General features: G+C 40.0%; 1 protein-coding gene and 1 non-coding gene across 2 annotated transcripts in view; both read left to right on the forward strand.

Annotated features, from left to right (window-relative positions):
• The window catches only part of LOC105337090 (MAM and LDL-receptor class A domain-containing protein 2), an 86,437-nt gene extending 66,629 nt beyond the window's left edge, over positions 1-19,808 (forward strand). The window contains exons 145-169 of the mRNA XM_034477399.2: positions 99-10,314; positions 10,742-11,091; positions 11,606-11,764; positions 11,945-12,142; positions 12,252-12,514; positions 12,641-12,809; positions 12,985-13,082; positions 13,416-13,589; positions 13,694-13,784; positions 14,012-14,164; positions 14,483-14,623; positions 15,041-15,385; positions 15,676-15,801; positions 15,934-16,074; positions 16,278-16,423; positions 16,598-16,802; positions 17,014-17,181; positions 17,432-17,629; positions 17,945-18,067; positions 18,384-18,453; positions 18,792-18,877; positions 19,062-19,158; positions 19,353-19,422; positions 19,536-19,574; positions 19,696-19,808. Coding sequence (XP_034333290.2) covers positions 99-10,314; positions 10,742-11,091; positions 11,606-11,764; positions 11,945-12,142; positions 12,252-12,514; positions 12,641-12,809; positions 12,985-13,082; positions 13,416-13,589; positions 13,694-13,784; positions 14,012-14,164; positions 14,483-14,623; positions 15,041-15,385; positions 15,676-15,801; positions 15,934-16,074; positions 16,278-16,423; positions 16,598-16,802; positions 17,014-17,181; positions 17,432-17,629; positions 17,945-18,067; positions 18,384-18,453; positions 18,792-18,877; positions 19,062-19,158; positions 19,353-19,422; positions 19,536-19,574; positions 19,696-19,749 — 13,880 coding nt within the window. The 3' untranslated portion in view covers positions 19,750-19,808. The remainder of the gene's footprint in view (positions 1-98; positions 10,315-10,741; positions 11,092-11,605; positions 11,765-11,944; positions 12,143-12,251; positions 12,515-12,640; positions 12,810-12,984; positions 13,083-13,415; positions 13,590-13,693; positions 13,785-14,011; positions 14,165-14,482; positions 14,624-15,040; positions 15,386-15,675; positions 15,802-15,933; positions 16,075-16,277; positions 16,424-16,597; positions 16,803-17,013; positions 17,182-17,431; positions 17,630-17,944; positions 18,068-18,383; positions 18,454-18,791; positions 18,878-19,061; positions 19,159-19,352; positions 19,423-19,535; positions 19,575-19,695) is intronic.
• Positions 18,547-18,619, forward strand: Trnat-ggu (transfer RNA threonine (anticodon GGU)). The gene has a single exon. It is a non-coding gene; the product is annotated as a tRNA-Thr (tRNA).
• Positions 19,809-20,339: the final 531 nt, after the last annotated feature.

Consider the following 20,339-nt stretch of genomic DNA (forward strand, 5'->3'; position numbering starts at 1 on the left):
GTTTCTTTACTTGACTGGTAGATCAGAGTTTAGAAATGCTTAATTCATGTGATTCAGATATTTATTAAGTTTTTATTTGATATTATTTCTACTTATAGGATACTATGCTTACATCGAAGCCTCAGCTCCTCGTAAACCAGGTGACAAAGCCATTCTTCAGTCCACATCATTGCAGGCCACATCATCCAGCTGTCTCTCATTCTGGTACTTCATGTATGGGGCACAAGTGGGCTCGCTCAGCGTACGGCAAGAGTACCTGGGCTCTGTCAACTATGGCACCGCCATACCTTTGTGGTCCATGACGGGTAACACTGGGCAGAAATGGATCCAAGCCAGTGTCAATGTTACTAGTAGAGTAGAGTATATTTTGACCTTTACAGGAGTTGAAGGTCAAGGGTACGCAGGAGATATTGCCATTGATGATATCACCCTGACCTCTGGATCTTGTTCAGGGTCACTTGGCCCAATAACTCTAGCCTGTGGAGATGGAACCACTTATACCAAGAATCAGCAATGTGACTTCAATAAAGACTGCTCAAATGGAGCAGATGAGAAGAATTGTGGTAACTGTACCTTTGATGGAGCGTCGGGACTTTGTGGCTGGTTTGACAACAGTGCTGGTTCATTCCGCTGGGAACGACACAACAACGGAACAGAGACTGCCAACACAGGACCATCCAACGACCACACCTATGGAGATGCCACTCACTACTACATGTATGTAGATGCCAGCAATGGAGTCACTAACTCAAGAGCTACCCTCAGAGGACCCACCCTCCAACAAGCATCCGATACTTGTCAAATGTCATTTTACTATCACATGTATGGTACTCGAATTGGTAGACTCTATGTTTACATTGTTTCTGGAGGAACACCAACACTACTCTCTTCAATTTCTGGAAGTCATGGTAACCAGTGGAATGCCTACACAGTCAACATTGGTCGCAGGTCTGCTCCATTCAACATTGAGTTCCGAGCTTATCGCAGCTACACAGTAATTGGAGACATTGGAATAGATGATGTTTCTTTCCTGAATTGTGGACTGCCACCCATACAAAGCTCTTGCCCCTCTAATCAGTTCACTTGCCAGAGAGGATCATGTGTTGATATGTCCAGAGTGTGTGACTATACTGATGATTGTGGTGACAACACTGATGAGATTGGGCCAAATGCACACTGTGATCAACTTCCAGCACGTTGCGATTTCTCCACTTCTCTGTGTGACTGGGTACAAGATCGAGGAGATAAATTTGACTGGAGCAGACGCAATGCTCCCACTCCATCAATTTCCACTGGACCTACAAGGGACCATACCACTGGACTACGAACTGGAGGATTCATCTACATAGAGTCATCCAGACCAAGAAGACGAGGAGATAATGCTTTACTTCTCAGCAGTATGTACAACACTGCCCAAAGCCAAGACCACTGCACATTTACCTTCTATTACAACATGAATGGTCGAACCATGGGAACTCTGAATGTGTACACCAAAGACTCCACCAATCATATCAGTAAAGTCTACACTGTTTCAGGAAATAGGGGAGATGTGTGGGTGAAAACTGTAGTCAATTTGAATAGTCCATATCCATTCCAGATCCTGCTGGAAGGAGTTGTAGGCAGTGGATACTACAGCGACATTGCTATTGATGACACCGTTTTCAGTAAAGGCTGCAAAAAGCTAAACCAGACATTTGCCACTGCTGTAACCATTCCTCCAACTGCTCCTACTGCCAACCCTTGTGGAAGTGGACAATTTCAATGTGCTGACCAGTCTACTTGTATCTCATCTCAAAAGGTTTGTGACTGGAATCCAGATTGTACAGATGGGTCCGATGAGGCAACCTGTGGACCTTGTAATTTTGAGAATGGACTTTGTGGATGGAGTGACCTAAGCACTGGGCGCTTTAACTGGACCAGGCATGCTGGATCACAGAACAGTGGATCTGCGGTTGGACCACTCACTGATCATAGCACCAATACTTCAGGGGGACATTATGCCTATGTGGAAGGAACGTATGGAGTTTATTTGAGCCGAGCTGTGTTACAAAGTCCTGCCCTCCCACCTGCAGCAGACACTTGTGAAATGTACTTCTATTACAATTTGAATGGCAGGAATACTCTTATTGTAAGTGCAGTGGTAAACAACACGAAGAAATCTTTGCTGTTATTGTCTGGAAATCATGGAGCATCATGGAAGAAGGGAACTGGATACATTGGGAAAGCCCTTGGCAAGACAACTGGACAGTTCAGAATCCTCTTTGAAGTCCTTCCATCCAGATCTGCAGGTTCCTCTTCATCCTCAGATGCAGCTATTGATGACATCACTTTTGCTAATTGTTATCCTCTTGCTCCACCACCAAACCTTGCCTGTGACTTTTCTAATGACTTCTGTAACTGGAATCAAGCTTTGGATGATGACTTTGACTGGACCAGGTTAAATGGAACCACCAAGAGTGCTGGGACAGGGCCTAAATTTGACCACACAACAGGAACAGGGCAAGGGTTCTATGCATACATTGAGACTTCAGCTCCTAGACACAGAGGAGATGTGGCTATTTTAGATAGTGCCAATTTGCCTCCAACTCCACCTGGAGGCCACTGTCTGACATTCTGGTATTACATGTTTGGAAACAACATTGGTAGTCTTAATATTTACTTGGTCACAAACTCTAACAGAACCCTGTTTTGGTCCAGAAATGGAACCCAAGGAGATGCCTGGAAAAAAGCACAAAGACAGATTATTTCCAGTACAGACTTTAGAATATCAGTTTATGGTGTTGTAGGCAATGGGTACCAGGGCGATATTGCAATTGATGATTTTAACATCACCAATGGTGCTTGTCCACCTCAACCAGGATGTGATTTTGAAGAAGGAAACTTCTGTGATTGGACAAACTCTTTGATGGATGATTTTGATTGGACCATTGGCCAAAATGGCACAGCTTCAAGAGGAACAGGTCCACCATTTGATCATACCTTTGGATCAAGTACAGGTCATTTTGCTTACATAGAGAGCTCAGCACCACGACGACCAAATGATGAAGCCATTCTAGTCAGTAAATTCTTTGATGGTGGAGCTGCAAGATGTCTCAGATTCTGGTACCATATGTATGGAGCCAGCATTGGTTCACTAAATGTTTACCAAGGAGCCAATGGTTCTCAGATCCCAAATCAGGTCTGGACTAGAAATGGAAACCAAGAAAACATATGGAGAAGAGCCATAGTACCATTGAATAGATTAACTGGAAAACAATACCAGATTCTCATTAAAGGAGTCAGAGGAGTAGGCTATACTGGGGACATTGCCATTGATGATTTGATGGTGACAGATGGACAGTGTCCTCCAGATGGATCTTGTGACTTTGAACAGGATACATGTGGATGGACAAATGCATTGAGTGGTGATGATTTTGACTGGCTCAGGGATAATGGAGGTACACCATCATCTACAACAGGTCCAAGTGTGGACCACACAATAGGAACAAAAGCTGGCTACTACATGTACATTGAATCCTCTGGAGGTAATAGGAAAGTCGGAGAGAAAGCTTGGCTAGTAAGTGATATTCTCACAAGTACCATGGGCAACTGCCTTTATTTCTGGTATCACATGTATGGTGCAGGAATCGGGTCTCTGAAAATCTACAAACAGGACTTCTTCAACAAACAGAAAACCTTGGCTTTTAGCCTTAGTGGTAATCAAGGAAATGCATGGCACCAAGCCTCTGTCAACTTTGTTTCTAACCATGAGTATACTATCATCTTTGAAGGAGTGTATGGTGGGAATTACACTGGTGATATTGCCATAGATGATGTTCTAATTTCTGCCAGTCCTTGTTCTGCAACTACACCAACACCCGCTGTCTCCATGGCTACTACCCCTGCTGTGTTCCCCAAAACTGCTGTAGATTGTGATTTTGAGTCAGGATTTTGCTCTTGGAATCAGGGTGCAGGAGCTGATTTCAACTGGACAATGAAAAATGGAAAAACAAACTCGGGCAACACTGGGCCATTAGCTGATCACACTCTGAAAAATAGTCTTGGTCATTATATCTACATTGAGGTGTCAGGAAAACTCCCCAACACTACAGCACGTTTGACAAGTCCTTCAGTCTATGTTAGAACTGCTGGTGTTTGTCTGAAGTTCTGGTACAACATGTATGGAGCGCATGTAAATAACCTCAACCTTTATTATCAGAGTGTTTCCTCTGCAAGCAACAAACATTTACTTTGGAACAAACATGGAAACCAAGGTTCTGACTGGAAATATGCTCAAGTACACCTACAGAGTCAAGGACAGATGAGGTTTGTGTTTGAGGGTGTGGCAGGTATAAGCTATCAGGGAGATATTGCTCTAGATGACATCACACTAAATCAGGGCTTGTGTCCAGGATCACCGACTTGTGATTTTGAGGATGGAATGTGTGGATATACCCAGGATGTTTCGGATCAGTTTAACTGGATTTTGCATTCCTCAGGAACAACCAGTACGGGAACAGGACCAACTAGTGATCACACATATGGAACAAGACAAGGACATTATGTTTATATTGAGTCTTCTGCTCCAAGGAGAAGAGGTGACAAAGCAAGAATTGACAGTCCAAGCTATCCAGCCACAACTGGAACTGGGTCTTGTCTTACCTTTTGGTATAGTATGTATGGAAGAAACATTGGTGCACTTAATCTTTATCTCAGACAAGGAACGTCCAGTCAGCTCCGAACTCCTATATGGACCATGTCAGGAAATCAAGGCAACAAGTGGAGAGTTGCACAAACAACCATTAACAGTGCATTGGCTTTCAGACTGACATTTGAGGGAGTTGTCGGAAATGGATATGCAGGAGATATTGCAATTGATGATGTCCAACTTGCCAATGGAGCCTGTGCACCCCCAGGGAGCTGTGACTTTGAAAGCAATTTGTGTAGCTGGACTAATCTTCAGGGTAATGATACTTTTGACTGGCAGAGAGCTACTGGCAGCACTCCAAGCTATGGCACAGGGCCAAGAACAGATCACACACTACAAACAATTTACGGCTCTTTCATGTACATTGAAGCATCTGCTCCAAGAACAACTGGTGACAAAGCATGGTTAGCCTCTGAGACATTTGAGAGTTCAAAGACACCAGTGCGCTGTATGTCTTTCTGGTACAACATGAATGGTGTTCAAATGGGAACCCTAAATATTCTGCAGTATTTCTTTACATCAAATATTCCAAAACAAGTTTACAGTATTTCAGGCAACCAAGGTAGAGGATGGAAACAGCACAGTGTGGAGCTCACATCAACCTCTGGACTAGACTATCAAATCTTGATTGAGGGTGTAGTTGGTGGTGTCTTGGGAGATATAGCTATTGATGACATTTCCATCACCTCTGGGCATTGTACCAATCCAACAGTGAATCCAACTTGTCCCTTCAGATGTTCTAATGGGTTGTGCTTAAAAGATATAAAGAGTGTGTGTGATTTTAACAGTGATTGTCCAGCTGGGGATGATGAAGCAAATTGTGGTTTTAACTGTGATTTTGAGCAAGGTCATCCAGCATGCAAGTGGAATAGCACATCCTCAGGATTCCAGTGGATAACTTCTCAAGGATCATCTGCAGGTCAGAGTTCCAATAAACCTAGCGTTGACCACACCACATTAGGACCAAATGGCTATTTTGTATATGTTGCTCCAAAAGCAGGAGTTTATGCAAGACAAGCAGACCTAACGAGTCCAGTGATTGGCCAATCCTCAAGCACATGCCAACTGTCATTCTGGTATCACATGAAAGGTAGACAGACTCTTCGAGTCTATCTCAAGGATGTCAGTGGTTTCACCAGAACTCAGATCTTTTACTTGACTGGAGATCAAGGAGGAGCCTGGAAACAAGCAATTGTACCCATCGGAAGAATGCATTCTCGATTCCAGGTGATTATCTCAGGACTACGCACCTACAGTGGAGTTGGTGATATTGCAGTTGACGACATCAATTTCCAGGGATGTGCTTTCCCAACATCATCATCTTGTAACTCTTTTGTTACATTTAAATGTGCAAGTGGAGCATGCGTCTCCCAGAGTCGAGTCTGTGATTACTCTGATGATTGTGGGGACAACACAGATGAAGCCAATACAACATGCAATGCATACAACAGATGTAATTTTGAAAATGGTCTGTGTGACTGGAGCCAACTAACAGATGATGACTTTGACTGGACGCTCCGTAAAGGTCCTACTCCCTCTGCTAGTACTGGTCCAACAAAAGACCATACTCTGAATTCAAATACAGGACACTTTCTTTACATAGAGACTTCTCGTCCAGCAAGACAAGGACAGAAGGCTAGAATTGCAAGTCAAGCATTCCAAGCATCCACTTCTCAACCCTACTGCCAATTCCGCTTCTTTTACTTCATGTATGGACGAACTGTAGATACTCTCACTGTTTATTACAGAAATCAAATAAATGGACCTTTGTTTAAAGTCATCTCTGTACAAGGAAATGTTGGTGCCTATTATGCAAGACAAGTTGTGAACATAAGATCTTCTGCTCCATTCCAAGTTGTTGTTGAGGCAACAGTAGGAGCTTCATATCTATCAGATATTGCAATTGATGATGTGTCCTTCTCATCAGATTGTCATCCATACTCTGGAAACTTGCCTATGGGTACTCCTGCAACCACTGTGCCAACCACTCTTGGACCATGCAAAGGAGGACATCAGTGTGGTGACATGTCATGTGTTGCTCCTTACCAGGTTTGTGACTTTATACCGCAGTGCTCAGACAGGTCTGATGAAGCCGCCTGTGGTCAGTGTAACTTTGAACAGTCCAGCTGTGGATGGAGTCCTGTCCAAGGTGGGAGATACATCTGGAAAAGACACAATTCATCTACGCCTTCTTCCTTCAATGCACCAACGAATGATCACACGTATGGAACCACTCAAACTGGAAACTACATGTTCATTGATGCGTCTGCTGGTTCATATGCAACAGACACCAGACTAGTGTCTCCAATGTTTGGCAATCTAAGTTCCACATGCAGTGTCTCTTTTGCCTACTACACCAATGTAGGGCCATTCAGCATGCTCAGTCTTTACTTATATCCTCCAAACTCTGACCCAACAACTTCCAGTAGCAATGTCTTTTATAGACTGTGGACATCATCTAGGAGTGTAGGTAGTCAATGGCAAAATGCCACAGTGGGAATTGGAAGTCGCGATCCAGGATACAAACTAGCTTTTGTCGCAAGAAACTTTGATAGAAATAGAGGAGGTATTGCTATTGATGATGTCATCTTCAACAGCTGTGCTTTAGGACAAGTAACACAGTGTACTTCTAATCAGTTCAAATGTAAGAGAGGATCTTGTGTTGATATAACAAGAAGATGTGACTTTGCAAATGATTGTGGTGATTATTCAGATGAAATAGGCTGTAATAGTTATAAGGAAAGATGTAATTTCGAAACTGACATCTGTAATTGGCAGCAAGATATTGGAGACCGATTTGATTGGTCTTGGAAACAAGGGTCAACAATAACATCTGGAACTGGACCAAACTTTGACCATACTTATGGAAACTCTACTGGCCATTACATCTACATTGAAACCTCATCACCTCGTCGACCAGGGGACAAAGCCCGCTTGTTGTCTCCAGTATTCCAGCCTAACACTCAAGCTAATATGTGTCAGATGAGATTCTTTTATCACATGCATGGACAAGACATCAATGCACTGAATGTGTACATAGAAAACTATGAGATGGGACCAAGAACCCCAGTCTTCCAGAAGAATGGTTCTCAACCAGATATGTGGATTCGAGCAATGATTGATTTAACAAGTTCTCTTCCTTTCCGAGTTGTGATTGAAGGTGTTAGAGGAAATGGCTACCATGGAGACATTGCTATTGATGATGTGTCTTTCACCAGTGGCTGTAAATTGACTACAGGACCTCTTCCGCAAGCTCTCACCACAGTCGGTCCATGTGGAGCTGGAAAAGGACAGTGTGCAAATGGACAATGTATCAAGGCAAATATGTTCTGTGATTTTAATAGAGACTGTTCAGATGGAAGTGATGAAAGCTCTTGCCCAAGCACATGCAATTTTGACAATGGACAATTCTGTAAATGGCAAAATGATTTGAATACTAATACTTTGAATTGGACCATAGGAAGTAACAACAATCCCAGTCCCAGTCCAACAACTGATCACACAACTTCATCAGCTGGAGGAAAATTTGCACTGATCCAAACTGCTGGCACCAGCTACAGCAGAAAATTGGCAAGACTGGTGAGTCCCATGTACTACCAAGCAGGAACAGCCTGTACCTTCACAATGTGGTATAACACCAATGGAACAGGCATAGCCCATTTAGGAGTCTACATCACACAAGGAGAAAGTTACACTAATATATGGACAATGACATCCACTCAACTTAGAGCCAACCAAATGGTATGGAAGAAAGCAGTAGTATCACTGCCAAAATGTCCAATGAATTTCAAGTTAACAATTGAAGTAGCAACATTTGGAAGACAGGTCAACTATTTGGCCATTGATGACCTAGCCTTCACACAGTGTCATTACCCACCTCCAGCATCCTCTTGCCAATTAGGACAATTCACTTGTAGTTCCGGAAACTGTGTTCCACAGAATCTTAAATGCGACCTCCAGAGAGACTGCTGTGATGGATCTGATGAAAGTCATAGCACCTGTTCAGGATATCAACAGTGTAACTTTGAATATGGACTGTGTTCATGGCAGCAATCAAAAACAGATAGTTTTGACTGGCAAAGGCACCAAGGACCAACCAACTCGTTTAACACAGGACCCACTGCAGATCATACCTATGGAACAAAGACAGGATATTACATGTACATCGAATCTTCCAGACCACAGAGACCTAATGATACTGCACAACTGGTCTACAATCTGAATGTCCCAACATCACCCTGTGCATTGAGACTCTGGTACCATATGTATGGCCAGAATGTTGGTCAACTAAACATTTATGTTAAAACTCTCAATCGGGGAACAGTTCTTTTGAAGAGCATCTCAGCCAATCAAAATCAAACATGGCACAGACTTGAAGTCAGTCTTCAAAGCAGTACTCCATACCAGGTTGTGATAGAAGGAAAGGTTGGAGTCGGATATCTTGGTGACATTGCCATTGATGACATCAGCTTCACCCCAGGTTGTGGAGGAGGCATCACTCCCCCACCAGCTGTGACTACCCCAGCCCCAAACACTTGTGGAGAGAGCCAGTTTGCTTGTGGAGATGGTACTTGCATTTCTTTATCCAAGGTCTGCAACTTCCAAACTGACTGCAAAGACAACTCAGATGAAAACCAGTGTCCACAGACTTGCAACTTTGAACAGGATACATGTGGATGGCAGGAACTTCCACTAGATCAGTTTGATTGGACAAGAGCCAATGGAGTTTCAACAACTTCAAACAGAAACATGGCACCAAACACAGATGACACCTACAAGAACCAGAATGGTTACTATATGTACATCAATGATAAGACCGGTGGTCAAACTCAAGGCTTAATTGCAGGACTCCAAAGCTCTGCCTACAAGTCTGCAAATTCAGACTGTAAAATATCCTTTGCTTACTACACAACAGGGTCCAATTTGGGAAGTCTATACCTGTATATCGTAGAAAACAATGCTCTGACACCACTGTGGAGATTAATACCTTTCCATAATAGAATTGATGACCAATGGCACAGCGTCACAGTTGGAATCGGAAGGAGAAACTCGGACTTCAACATGCTTTTCAAAAAATCCACAGCCCACTACAATGGCATCACAGCATTGGACGACATCACCTTCACTGACTGCAGAATGAGGCCCCCGGTCACTCAGTGCAACACTGCCACCCACTTCTGGTGTTCTAACAAAGTGTGCATTCCCAAAAACAAGCAGTGTGACAATGTGGATGACTGTGGAGATGGCAGTGATGAGGGAAGCCTGACCTGTAATGGCTACACAAGATACAACTTTGAGCAGGGAACAGGAAATCTGATTCAAGGACAAAATGGAGTGGACGACGACTTTGACTGGACCCTGTTTGCTGGAAAGACTCAGTCTTCTTTTACTGGACCTCAGTGGGATCACACCTATGGAAATAGTAGTGGACATTATCTGTACATGGAAGCCTCCAGGCAAAAGTTTAATGCAAAGGCATGGATTCTGACCAGTCCCTTCTACAGAACTAATGGCAGGAACTGTGTCATGAGACTGTACTACTTTATGTATGGGCTCTACATCAACCAGCTCAATGTGTATGCTAGAATGTACTCCTCTGGACCTCCCACCCACACTCTATTTACAAGGTCAGTGTACATGTCTTCATAATTTTGGGACATTTGTCTTTTTAAGTATGTTTCGAAAAAAATGTTACTGTACACTGTAAATGTAGTATAAATTGGCATGTACAATATCAAGAGGAAAATGATTTTCAACAATTTGAGATTTTAAACATATTTTTTTATTTGAAGTATTCATTTATTATTACACAGATCATAAAGTGATGTATTTGAATTAGCAGTAGCTGATGTTTGCTAAATATGCTTATTAGAATATTACACAACAAAATTTAATAGATTTACAGTGAGCATTTTACAAAACATTAACCACAAAAAAGATATGAATTTTTTTAGTAAATTTTTACATGTTTGTTCTTTGTTTTTTGTTTTTGTTTTTTTGTTTTTTGACCTTTTCATGTCAATGTTTCATACGTTCTGTTATCTCTTATTTAAGATCTGGTGAGCAGGGTGCCTACTGGCAAGAGATTGTCCTCCCCTTGAACTACTCCAGTGACTTCCAGATCATCTTTGAAGCCAAGGTGGGTGATAGTTTCCTGGGAGACATTGCCATAGATGATATCAGCTTTACCCCAGGCTGTGTGGCGTCTAGCACCTCCCTACCGCCCCCACCGACCTCTCAGGGTCCCAGTGGGTCCACAGTCCGTCCCCCGGTCAGCCCGGGCCAGTCCAACTGTAACCCCAACACCCAGTTCATGTGTTTGTCAGACAGAAGCTGCATCAGTAAGAACCAGGTGTGTGACTTCAGGAAGAACTGCGCCGATGGATCTGATGAAGCCCAGTGTGGTAGGTATTATTTCATTCATTGGATTCATTATATCAGCTTTAACAGTACCTCTTTGATCTGCTCTTATATAAGTTAACATAACAAACAACATCACACTTGTGTGATGACTTCATAAAGCATTTGAATACTGATGAAAAAATCAGTCACATGGCAAATAATTAAAAACAATGATGTCCATTAGTCATATAATACTCTATAAATGTTTCCTCAGTTTACCGTATATCCGGTTATTTCGCAATGATCTAATTTTTGCTTTGTTCGTGATGTCTTTTAAATTGCAAATTTTTGAATATGCAGAAATTATATTCTGTATAAATTTCTATAAGAAACTTTTTAAATCGCAAAAAATGACTGGCGCAAATTAAAAATGCTACACATTTTCTCCATTTTTGCAAATTTTGTGACACGTTAAAAACCCCCAGATATATGGTATTCATGTTAAAGACATTCATTTGATATTTTGGAAATTTTGTCAAATCAGGAGGATATGACTGTATGTTTTACCTTTGACAGTGCCCACATTTTGTGGATTCACCAATGGCAGTCTCTGTAACTGGAAAATCAAGGCCTCTCAGTCAGGCCGCCCTGATCAGACCTACAAATGGAAAGTGGACACAGCAGGTAATGCAAGTCCAGGGGACTACAGGCCAACAGAGGATCAGGAGGGCAAGCGTAAGTAAACTTGTGGACTTTTAAACTAACCACCAACATTTGTTCAAATAATTATGACATTGCATGCATTTATCCAGTATGGTTTTCTATGCATGATTCAAATTTATGTGAATTATTTTTCAAAGGTTGAAGTATAATCAAGCTTTAATATATTTTTTTTTTTCATAATGTGTGTTTTAGGTGGAGGATGGTATGTTTGGGCTGATAGTTCCCCAGGAGCCTTCAGGGACACCACAGAATTATACACACCTATGATCAGACAGACTGGTCCCCAGTGTAAGGTTGTTCTTTATTACTGGATGCAGGGACATGCAAGGCACTCCATGGAGATTTACATCCAAGTCAATAATCGCACTGAACATTTATGGGCAGGAGAAGGTGAGAAACTTAGTCATGTTGTAAAAAACTTTAAAGCAACATTCAATATTTTTACAAAAGCCTTGTTGAAAATAAGATTTTTTATAAACCATGCTAAAAAAAATTTCAGACGACCATGGAACAGAGTGGCAGCACTTAGAAGTGTTCATTGGTCCGCGACAGAACTTTAATCTCTTCATCCAAGCACGAAGAGGTCGCTCATACACAGGTGACCTGTCAGTTGACAGTATCAACTTCATCAACTGTCAGCCCCCCATTGCTCTCCCACAGGGCTGCCCTGCCAACAATTTCCAGTGTAACAATGGCTACTGCGTCAAACAAAACTTAAAGTGTGACTACTCCAATGACTGTGGAGACAGCTCAGATGAAATTGTAAGATTACATTCATTATTGAGATCATTTTGATTTGTAGAAAATTTGTTTTAGTTTGTAAATTTTGTTAAATCCATCGGTTTCCTTTAACTGTATAAAGATACATTGAGAACTTTTCCTTGACAGGCTGTGGAATGTGACCAGACCTACAAAGGCCGCTGTAACTTTGAACACGGTATCTGTCCCCAGTGGAAGAATGACCCCTCCGCCAAGATTCCATGGCGCCTCTCGTCATCCCACACTGCCACTGCAGGAACTGGTCCTCTCGGAGATCACACAACTAGAACCAGCTCTGGTAAGGGTATAGATGTATGAATGTGTTTATTGTTCTTCTAGGATTTTTCACTGATACTAAGATATTTGTTCCATTTTTAAGAGGTGAAAATCCTATCAGAACATTAATCTTGTTACAGGATTATTTTTTTTCCAATTTTTTGTTAACTTCAATGAATTTTGGTGAATTTTTCCAGGAACATATCTGTACATTGAAAGCTCAAGTCCTCAGAAACCAGGAGATACTGGTCGCTTGAACTCGGCAACCATCAAAGGAACATCTCGAGACTGCACAGTAAGATCCATATCAAAACAACACGACAGTATTCCACAGTGGATTTGTCTTCAACAATCTTTTAGTGCCTTTAAATACAGTCTTATAACATCGTTATCTCAAACTTGATGGGACTTTTTTAAAACCATCTATATGAGTATTTGAGATATCAAGGGTAAAATACTTAAAAAATAAGTGGTTGGGACTTACAAATCGTTTCGACATATCCATTGTATTCGAGATATCAGTTTTCAAAGTATCAAAGTTCAACTGTACTTTGTATATACCTGTAATTTATATGTTTGTGTTAATATCAAGTGTATTTATGTGAATATGATGATAATGTCATTTTAGCTGAGACTATACTTCCACATGTTTGGGACCAATATCGGAACCCTCAAAGTTAAGAAGCGATACAGCTTTGTTACCGAGGATCTGGAACCTCTGTTTTCATGGAGTGGTAATCGCGGAGATTTCTGGTACAGATTCGAACAGAACTTGACAACTAGTGACACTAGAGACTTTGAGGTATTCATGAAAAAAAAAACAAGTTTAATTGTAGTCACTTTCTATTTTTCATTCATGCTCTGAGAACGTATTTGCAAAATATATTCATGGTTTGTGATTTACAGGTCGTGATTGAGGGTATAGTTGGAAATGGTTACTTTGGAGACATCGCAATTGATGACATTTCCTTGACACCTGGCTGTCAATTTGCAGTCAGTAAGTGAATAGCCTTGAATAAAGATATTTACGAGGAAATGAATCTTAAAATTTATACTGTTCAATTTGTCAGACCCTACATATAACTCATATTTATTCATTTATTCTGGTGTGACATATAATTACAATAAATATAACTTTGAATCTTTAGTCATGGATCCCCTCTTTTTGACAACTTACATTGATGATTTCCTGTAGTAAATAGCTGCTATTTTCTGACCCTATAGATCAGATCCCTGGAGTCCCCACCCCTGCTCCCACTGTCCCCGGGGCTTGTGGAGCCAACCAACTAAGCTGTAAAAATAGGAACTGTTACAGCCAATCACAGAAGTGTAACTTCCGAGATGACTGTGGAGATAACAGTGACGAGGCCAACTGTGGTATGTTGTTTTTTTTTGTTTTTTTTTTTTTGGGGGGGGGGGGAGAAGGGCTGTGTATAAAACATGTATTGGAAGTTAAATATAGATAGGTATAATATTATGAAGCAATTAAAACCCCTTACTTAGAGCTAACCATATCATTCGTCTTTTACTAAAATGAACATTAACCAATTAATTGTTAAAGAAGCATCAATTTACCAGCAAACTAAAAACCTACTTAGAATAAGACTAAAGCCATATGAATAAGATTTAGCAACATCTAGCCTTTCATTGCTGTACTGTAATGTGGTTGCTGACAAACTGGATCGTATGTTTCAGGTACCTCCTGTAAATTTGAGTCTGGACTTTGTGGCTGGCATAACTCTCTCAGTGACAACTTGGACTGGAAACTACTGTCAGGTCCCACCCCCAGCCGGAGCACCGGACCCCAGAATGACCACACCTTTGGAACAGCAGCTGGTTAGTGGGCCGTTACGGCTTTATTTTTTATACTTTATGTATTTTCATTTGTTACAGTACATTAATAAAACCTCACTAACATGTACATAGAATAAATGAATTACATTTGTTTTTTAAAATACATTAATGGGTCAATATGAAAAGCATTTTTATCTAGCTCATAAGCATATATGTGTACTGATATTACCTATAAAATAATGCTGATAAAATGAAAGTATTTTTGAAACTTTTGATATATATGTACATTAAGCCCACTCACACAATTTTCAAAATTTTGCTTCTACTTGTACTCAAATTGCATTGTGGAGGATTACATTTAATTATGTACCGGGTACTTCACAAGTTGTTTATGTATCGTTTACTTTAAGAGAGTATGTGTATGATAATTTACTATACTGACGGTATGCTGTATTGTAGGTCACTACCTATATGTGGAGAGCTCCACCCCGGCCCACCCCCAGGACAAGGCTCTCCTGGAGAGCGCTGTGTACTACCAGTCCGGACCCAACTGTAACCTCACCTTCTGGTACAACATGAATGGCCGACAGATCGGAACTCTTCAAGTCCTGCTCAAGACCAGCATCAGTAACCAGCTTCTGACTCTGTGGCAGAAGACAGGCAATCAAGGAACCGCCTGGAAACAGGCCACCGTCCCGATCCGCAGCAACAGCCAGTTTGCCATCGTCTTTGAGGCAAAGACCGGGTCTGGCTTCCTGGGAGATATCGCCATTGATGACATCACCTACTCTGGCTGTGATACAGGTAAATTCTGTTGATTTCAAGCCTGTTGACATTTGCAAAGTCATATCTTCAAGAACTATGAATGACATATTGTACTTTTTCACATTAACAGTTGCCTTTTTCTTTCATTTAGATTTGATCCATGATTTCAAATCTCAATGATAAAACTATAAAAAAAAAAAATTCCTGACCACAAACATTTACCCTTTGTCAAATGAATGATTTCACATGTTCTCGATCCCTATTGGTTTTAATTAACAACTAATCTTTTGAAATTATGAACTAGCAATGACTGTTAATTCTGTTATCAGGTCAAACAGTTGCCAGCTGTCAGCCTACCCAGTTCTTGTGTTCCAACCAGTTGATGTGTATTGACAGAAGATATCGATGTGATGAGAAGGTCGACTGCAGCGATGGATCTGATGAAGACAACTGCAGTATGTACTGTAGATATCTACTGAAAAAGATGACTTAATGCCTAAATATAGTAGATTTCGTTTGCATTTCTTTTGAGATCGAGATAAGTTTTTTAAGAAGAAACAGAAATAATCAATGCTGTTCAATTGTAGGGCCTTTCAATGGAGACTGTAGTTTTGAGACTACCCTGGGCCAGTGCCAGTGGACCCAGAGTTCTGGAGATGATGGCGACTGGACAATAGCCTCTACATCACTGAATGGTCCAAAGAGAGACCATAGAAACACTGCTACAGGTGGGGATTAAAACATTAAAGATTTTTAATATGTGCGGTGTTGTACAATGCAAGTAATTGCATAACCTGTTGTTGAAAGCTATTTTAGCCATTCTAAACATACACGTAATTTTTTCTGTAGGAAACCATCAAACTGATTATAGCATTACACTGATTCGATGTAATGTATTTAATGTTATTAACGTTTGCGATATCTTGTTCAGGCCACTTCATCTACATGGACAGCTCCAAACAGAATCCAGGGGACGTGCTCCGAATCCAGACACCCTTCTTCCCTGCCAGCCACGGAGTCTGTTACATCAGGTTCTGGTACTACATGTTCGGATCACCCAGCATGGGACCACTGAAAGTATGTCATTTAATTATCTCTCAGAATCTAATATTGAATTCACTATGGAAAATATGTTAACTAGTAATAAAGGATTTACCCAATTTATTTGAATATGTGTGTGTGCAACCAAATGATAATTTCATTATTTTCGGCATATTGATGTTTTCATACGTAATCTTTGCTGTTTTTCAGGTGTTCCTACAGAACAGGAATGGAAACACAACTGATCTATTCTGGGAGATGGCGGGTAGCCAGGGCATGCAGTGGAACTACGTCAACATCCCGCTGGGAAGTGCTCAGGACTTCTCCGTCATCTTTGAAGCCACAAGGGGAGACCAGGGCAATTCAGATATTGCTGTGGATGATGTTTCCTTTACTCCAGAATGCAGCACAGGAGGTAATAGGATCTAAGATTGCTAAATTCTTACATGTATAATCATACATGAAAAAATTATCCCAATCCCTCTGTCAAACTGTCTTTAAATGCCAATACAGTTAGTGCACAATATGCAAACAGCTACTATTATTGTAACTAAATGTCAAAGAGTAATTGATATCAAATAAAACAAATTAAGGGTTTATTTATTTTGTGTGTGTTGTTTTGTCAGTATCACCTGCTGCACCAAGCCATACAGTCTGTTACCAAGGAACCTTTTACTGTGCACCCTTAAAACAGTGTTACCCTAACGACTGGAAGTGTGACGGTACTCTGGACTGTCCTGATGGGTCTGATGAACCCAACACCTGTCCCACGACCGCACCAGTCACAGGTCAAGGTCAGTGCTCTCAGTCAATGCATTTATCTAAACTATAACATCTCATATGTTTTGTTTGAAAAAAAATTTTATTACGTATTGCAAGGAATATTACTTTATAATCAGATAATAGACAATTTCTTTAAAAATATTTACACATTTAACACTCTGAAGTCAAAAATGTTTTTATTGATTATGTCAACCTTTTATCATCATACACTACAATGAACAGTAAGAACCTCAGTAATATGTCTTTGCTTTGTACTTACAGTTGGCCCAACTACCACCCACAAACCAAAGACCCTGTCAACAACCCCCGCCCCACTTACCACTACCGCCCACGTCCTTCCCAACAACTGTCCCCAGTCCAAGTTCCAGTGTAGTGACGGCACCTGTATACCGCTCCTACTTCTCTGTGATGCTGTAGCTGACTGTCCAGACGGGTCAGACGAGACTCCTAGCAACTGTCGTAAGTTTCTTGTTTTGATTGCTCTACAGGCCTCTTCTTGTTCTGATTGCTGAAGACTTTTTTAAAATTTCTATTATTTTAACTACAGACTTGAAAAAATGCTTCTGTTAGGATTTGTTATTTTGAAATTTAAAAATCAGATGTATATGAACCTATTTGTATTGTCATTCATTTTTTTTCTATGAAGTACATATAGGTTACTTTAATGCAGTTGTACTATTTGTCATATATATGATTTAAAAAAAATCCGTTTTAATGATAATTTGATGTAGCCTGTTTCACTGTACCCTGTACTGTCCATATTGTTGGTTTCAGCTATTACCAAATGTGATGTCGGGTTTTATTACTGTAAAAAACAAAGACAATGCATCAATGGCAGCCGTTGTGATAATGTAGATGACTGCGGGGACAAAACGGATGAAAGCGTGTGCGGCAATGGTGAGAAATTCTTTTCACTATTGATTGAAAATAGTATAATAATATATGTAATCAACTATTCAATGGTTTTTCATATGTTTTGTAGTTTTGCTACATTTTAAGAATATTTCAGTTTTTGAACTGCAAGTTTTGATTCTTAAGTTTTTGGTACTGTAACAGTTAAACCAGGTGATAATCTAAACAAAAACATTGGGATTATACATGTAGTTAATTTGGGATTTTTTTCCCAGTGTCTTCATTCCTCATTTGAACTTTGAGATAGAAGGCACAGATTTTGTTACATTGATTAATTAAATGACTCTCTGCTATTTTTTAGCCTGTCCTCCAAATTTCTGTCAAGGTGGATCTGTCTGTCAAAAGACTGGACTGAAAACATTGTCTTGCAGGTGAGAATAATTAAAAGGACATTTTTATAAACTTATTCCATTAGATAGATGTCACCGGGTTAACAGGTGTGTGACTGTCGGTCAATATATCGGGTCTCAATAGCTCAGTGGTAAGAGTGCTGGCACAGTACGCCAGAGGCCCTGGGTTCGAGTCCCGGTTGAGACTTGACTTTTCACCACCTGTTACATAGAGTAGATAATCATCTGATAAATGATATGTAGATGCAACTGTATACCAACCATATATAGCTGGTATACAGTAGGTTTAATACAGTTTTATGTGCTAACTATTTAAAATAGTTCTTTTGTTCTTTACAACAATGTGTGATTGTTTGCAGCTGCCCTACTGGTCTGAATGGAATTCGGTGTCAGTACAGAGAAAGCAAAGTACAGCGGCACGCAGGAAATGCCCCGTCATCTTCATGTAAGTATTATCTGATGCACTTACCTCAGTAGAACAGATATTATTTTGTGAAAATTGAGTATCATACAAATCATACATTAAGCACATAAAAATGGGGTGTATATTCAAGCATAATTTGTTAATATAAAGAATACTTTCTATGATTACTGTGTTGACATTATATGGACATGTCTTTAATTTTCAGCGGGCTGGAAGGCGGGAGTGGGTGTAACCGTGGGACTTGTTGCTGTGGTTGCCTTGGTGATAGCCGGCTATTTCTTGTGGAGAAGACAAAGAGAAAGGTAAAAATAATCAAAGGGTTGGTTTTTTTTTTATTAGCCAAGGGGAGATAATCTGTTCTCCTTCAGAACTTTATTAACTCCAAAGTCTGCTCAATTGACTAAATGAGTATTTCTTTAACAATGTAATCTACTTAAAGTTAGGTTCTTACATTATGATAGCTCTTTTGTCATTCATACCATACATTTTTCCTCAGGAACTTTAATGAGAGACTTGGAATTGGTTTGGAAAATCCCACTTACGACGGAGCAGACATGCCTTCAGATGTAAGTCATAATTTCTTTTGCGATTAAAATTCTTCAATCAAATAAAAGATCAAAAATTAATTCAATAAAGTAAAAGTAAGGCACAACAAAAATAATATTTCTGTAAATCATAGTTTCAGATGAATCCAATGGAAGATCCCTTTCAAGGAGTGGTGAGTTTGTTAAAAAAAAAACTTGAATTTTTTTTTCTTTAAATTGTTGCAAATGCCATTTTAAGATTCAAATCTAACCAATCTACATGAAACTACATCTCCAGTTTGGTTGTTTTTGCAGAGAATGACTTCAGATGCAACCTCCATTGAAAATCCGCTTTATCAGGAGGCTTAAACAAAACACTGACTGAACAATGAGAATGTGAACAATACTCAAACTGTGATTTATTTATTTTTAAATAATGCTCCCAAGTTTTCAAAATACTCAAATCTATGCGTGTTTACAGATGTTTTTTGTACTTGTTATATTTGATTTATTTAATAAAGTTATACTCAAAATTAATAATTTTTCTGTCATTAATTCCTATTTTAGTTGAGGGTTAATGTATTTGTGTTTGTTTTGCTATTAGACAAATCAGTGTCCAACAATAAGAGGTACATCTATTCTTTTTAAGCAAAATAATTAAGAATATTGCTTTGATTTCCTTGAAATTCTATGAATGTTTTTGGTTAAAAAATTGTGAAGAAATTTAATGGTTATCTTCAAGGTCAAAGGCCACTTGTACATGTATTGATAAGATATTGTTTTCATAAGAGAGGGTTATCAATGTTTAACAATTTTAAGGGCTTCTTCTCAAGTATTAATTGAATAATGACCTTATAATTTTCAACATGTTGAGGATCAGTCCCTCCCTATCTATGTTATTCAGTTACCAAGGAGGTTGTTATTGCAAAGGGTCGACTTCGTACATGGGCAAACACTGT

The sequence above is a fragment of the Magallana gigas genome, chromosome 5 (genome assembly GCF_963853765.1).
Source record: "Magallana gigas chromosome 5, xbMagGiga1.1, whole genome shotgun sequence".
Taxonomy (NCBI): Eukaryota; Metazoa; Mollusca; class Bivalvia; order Ostreida; family Ostreidae; genus Magallana; species Magallana gigas.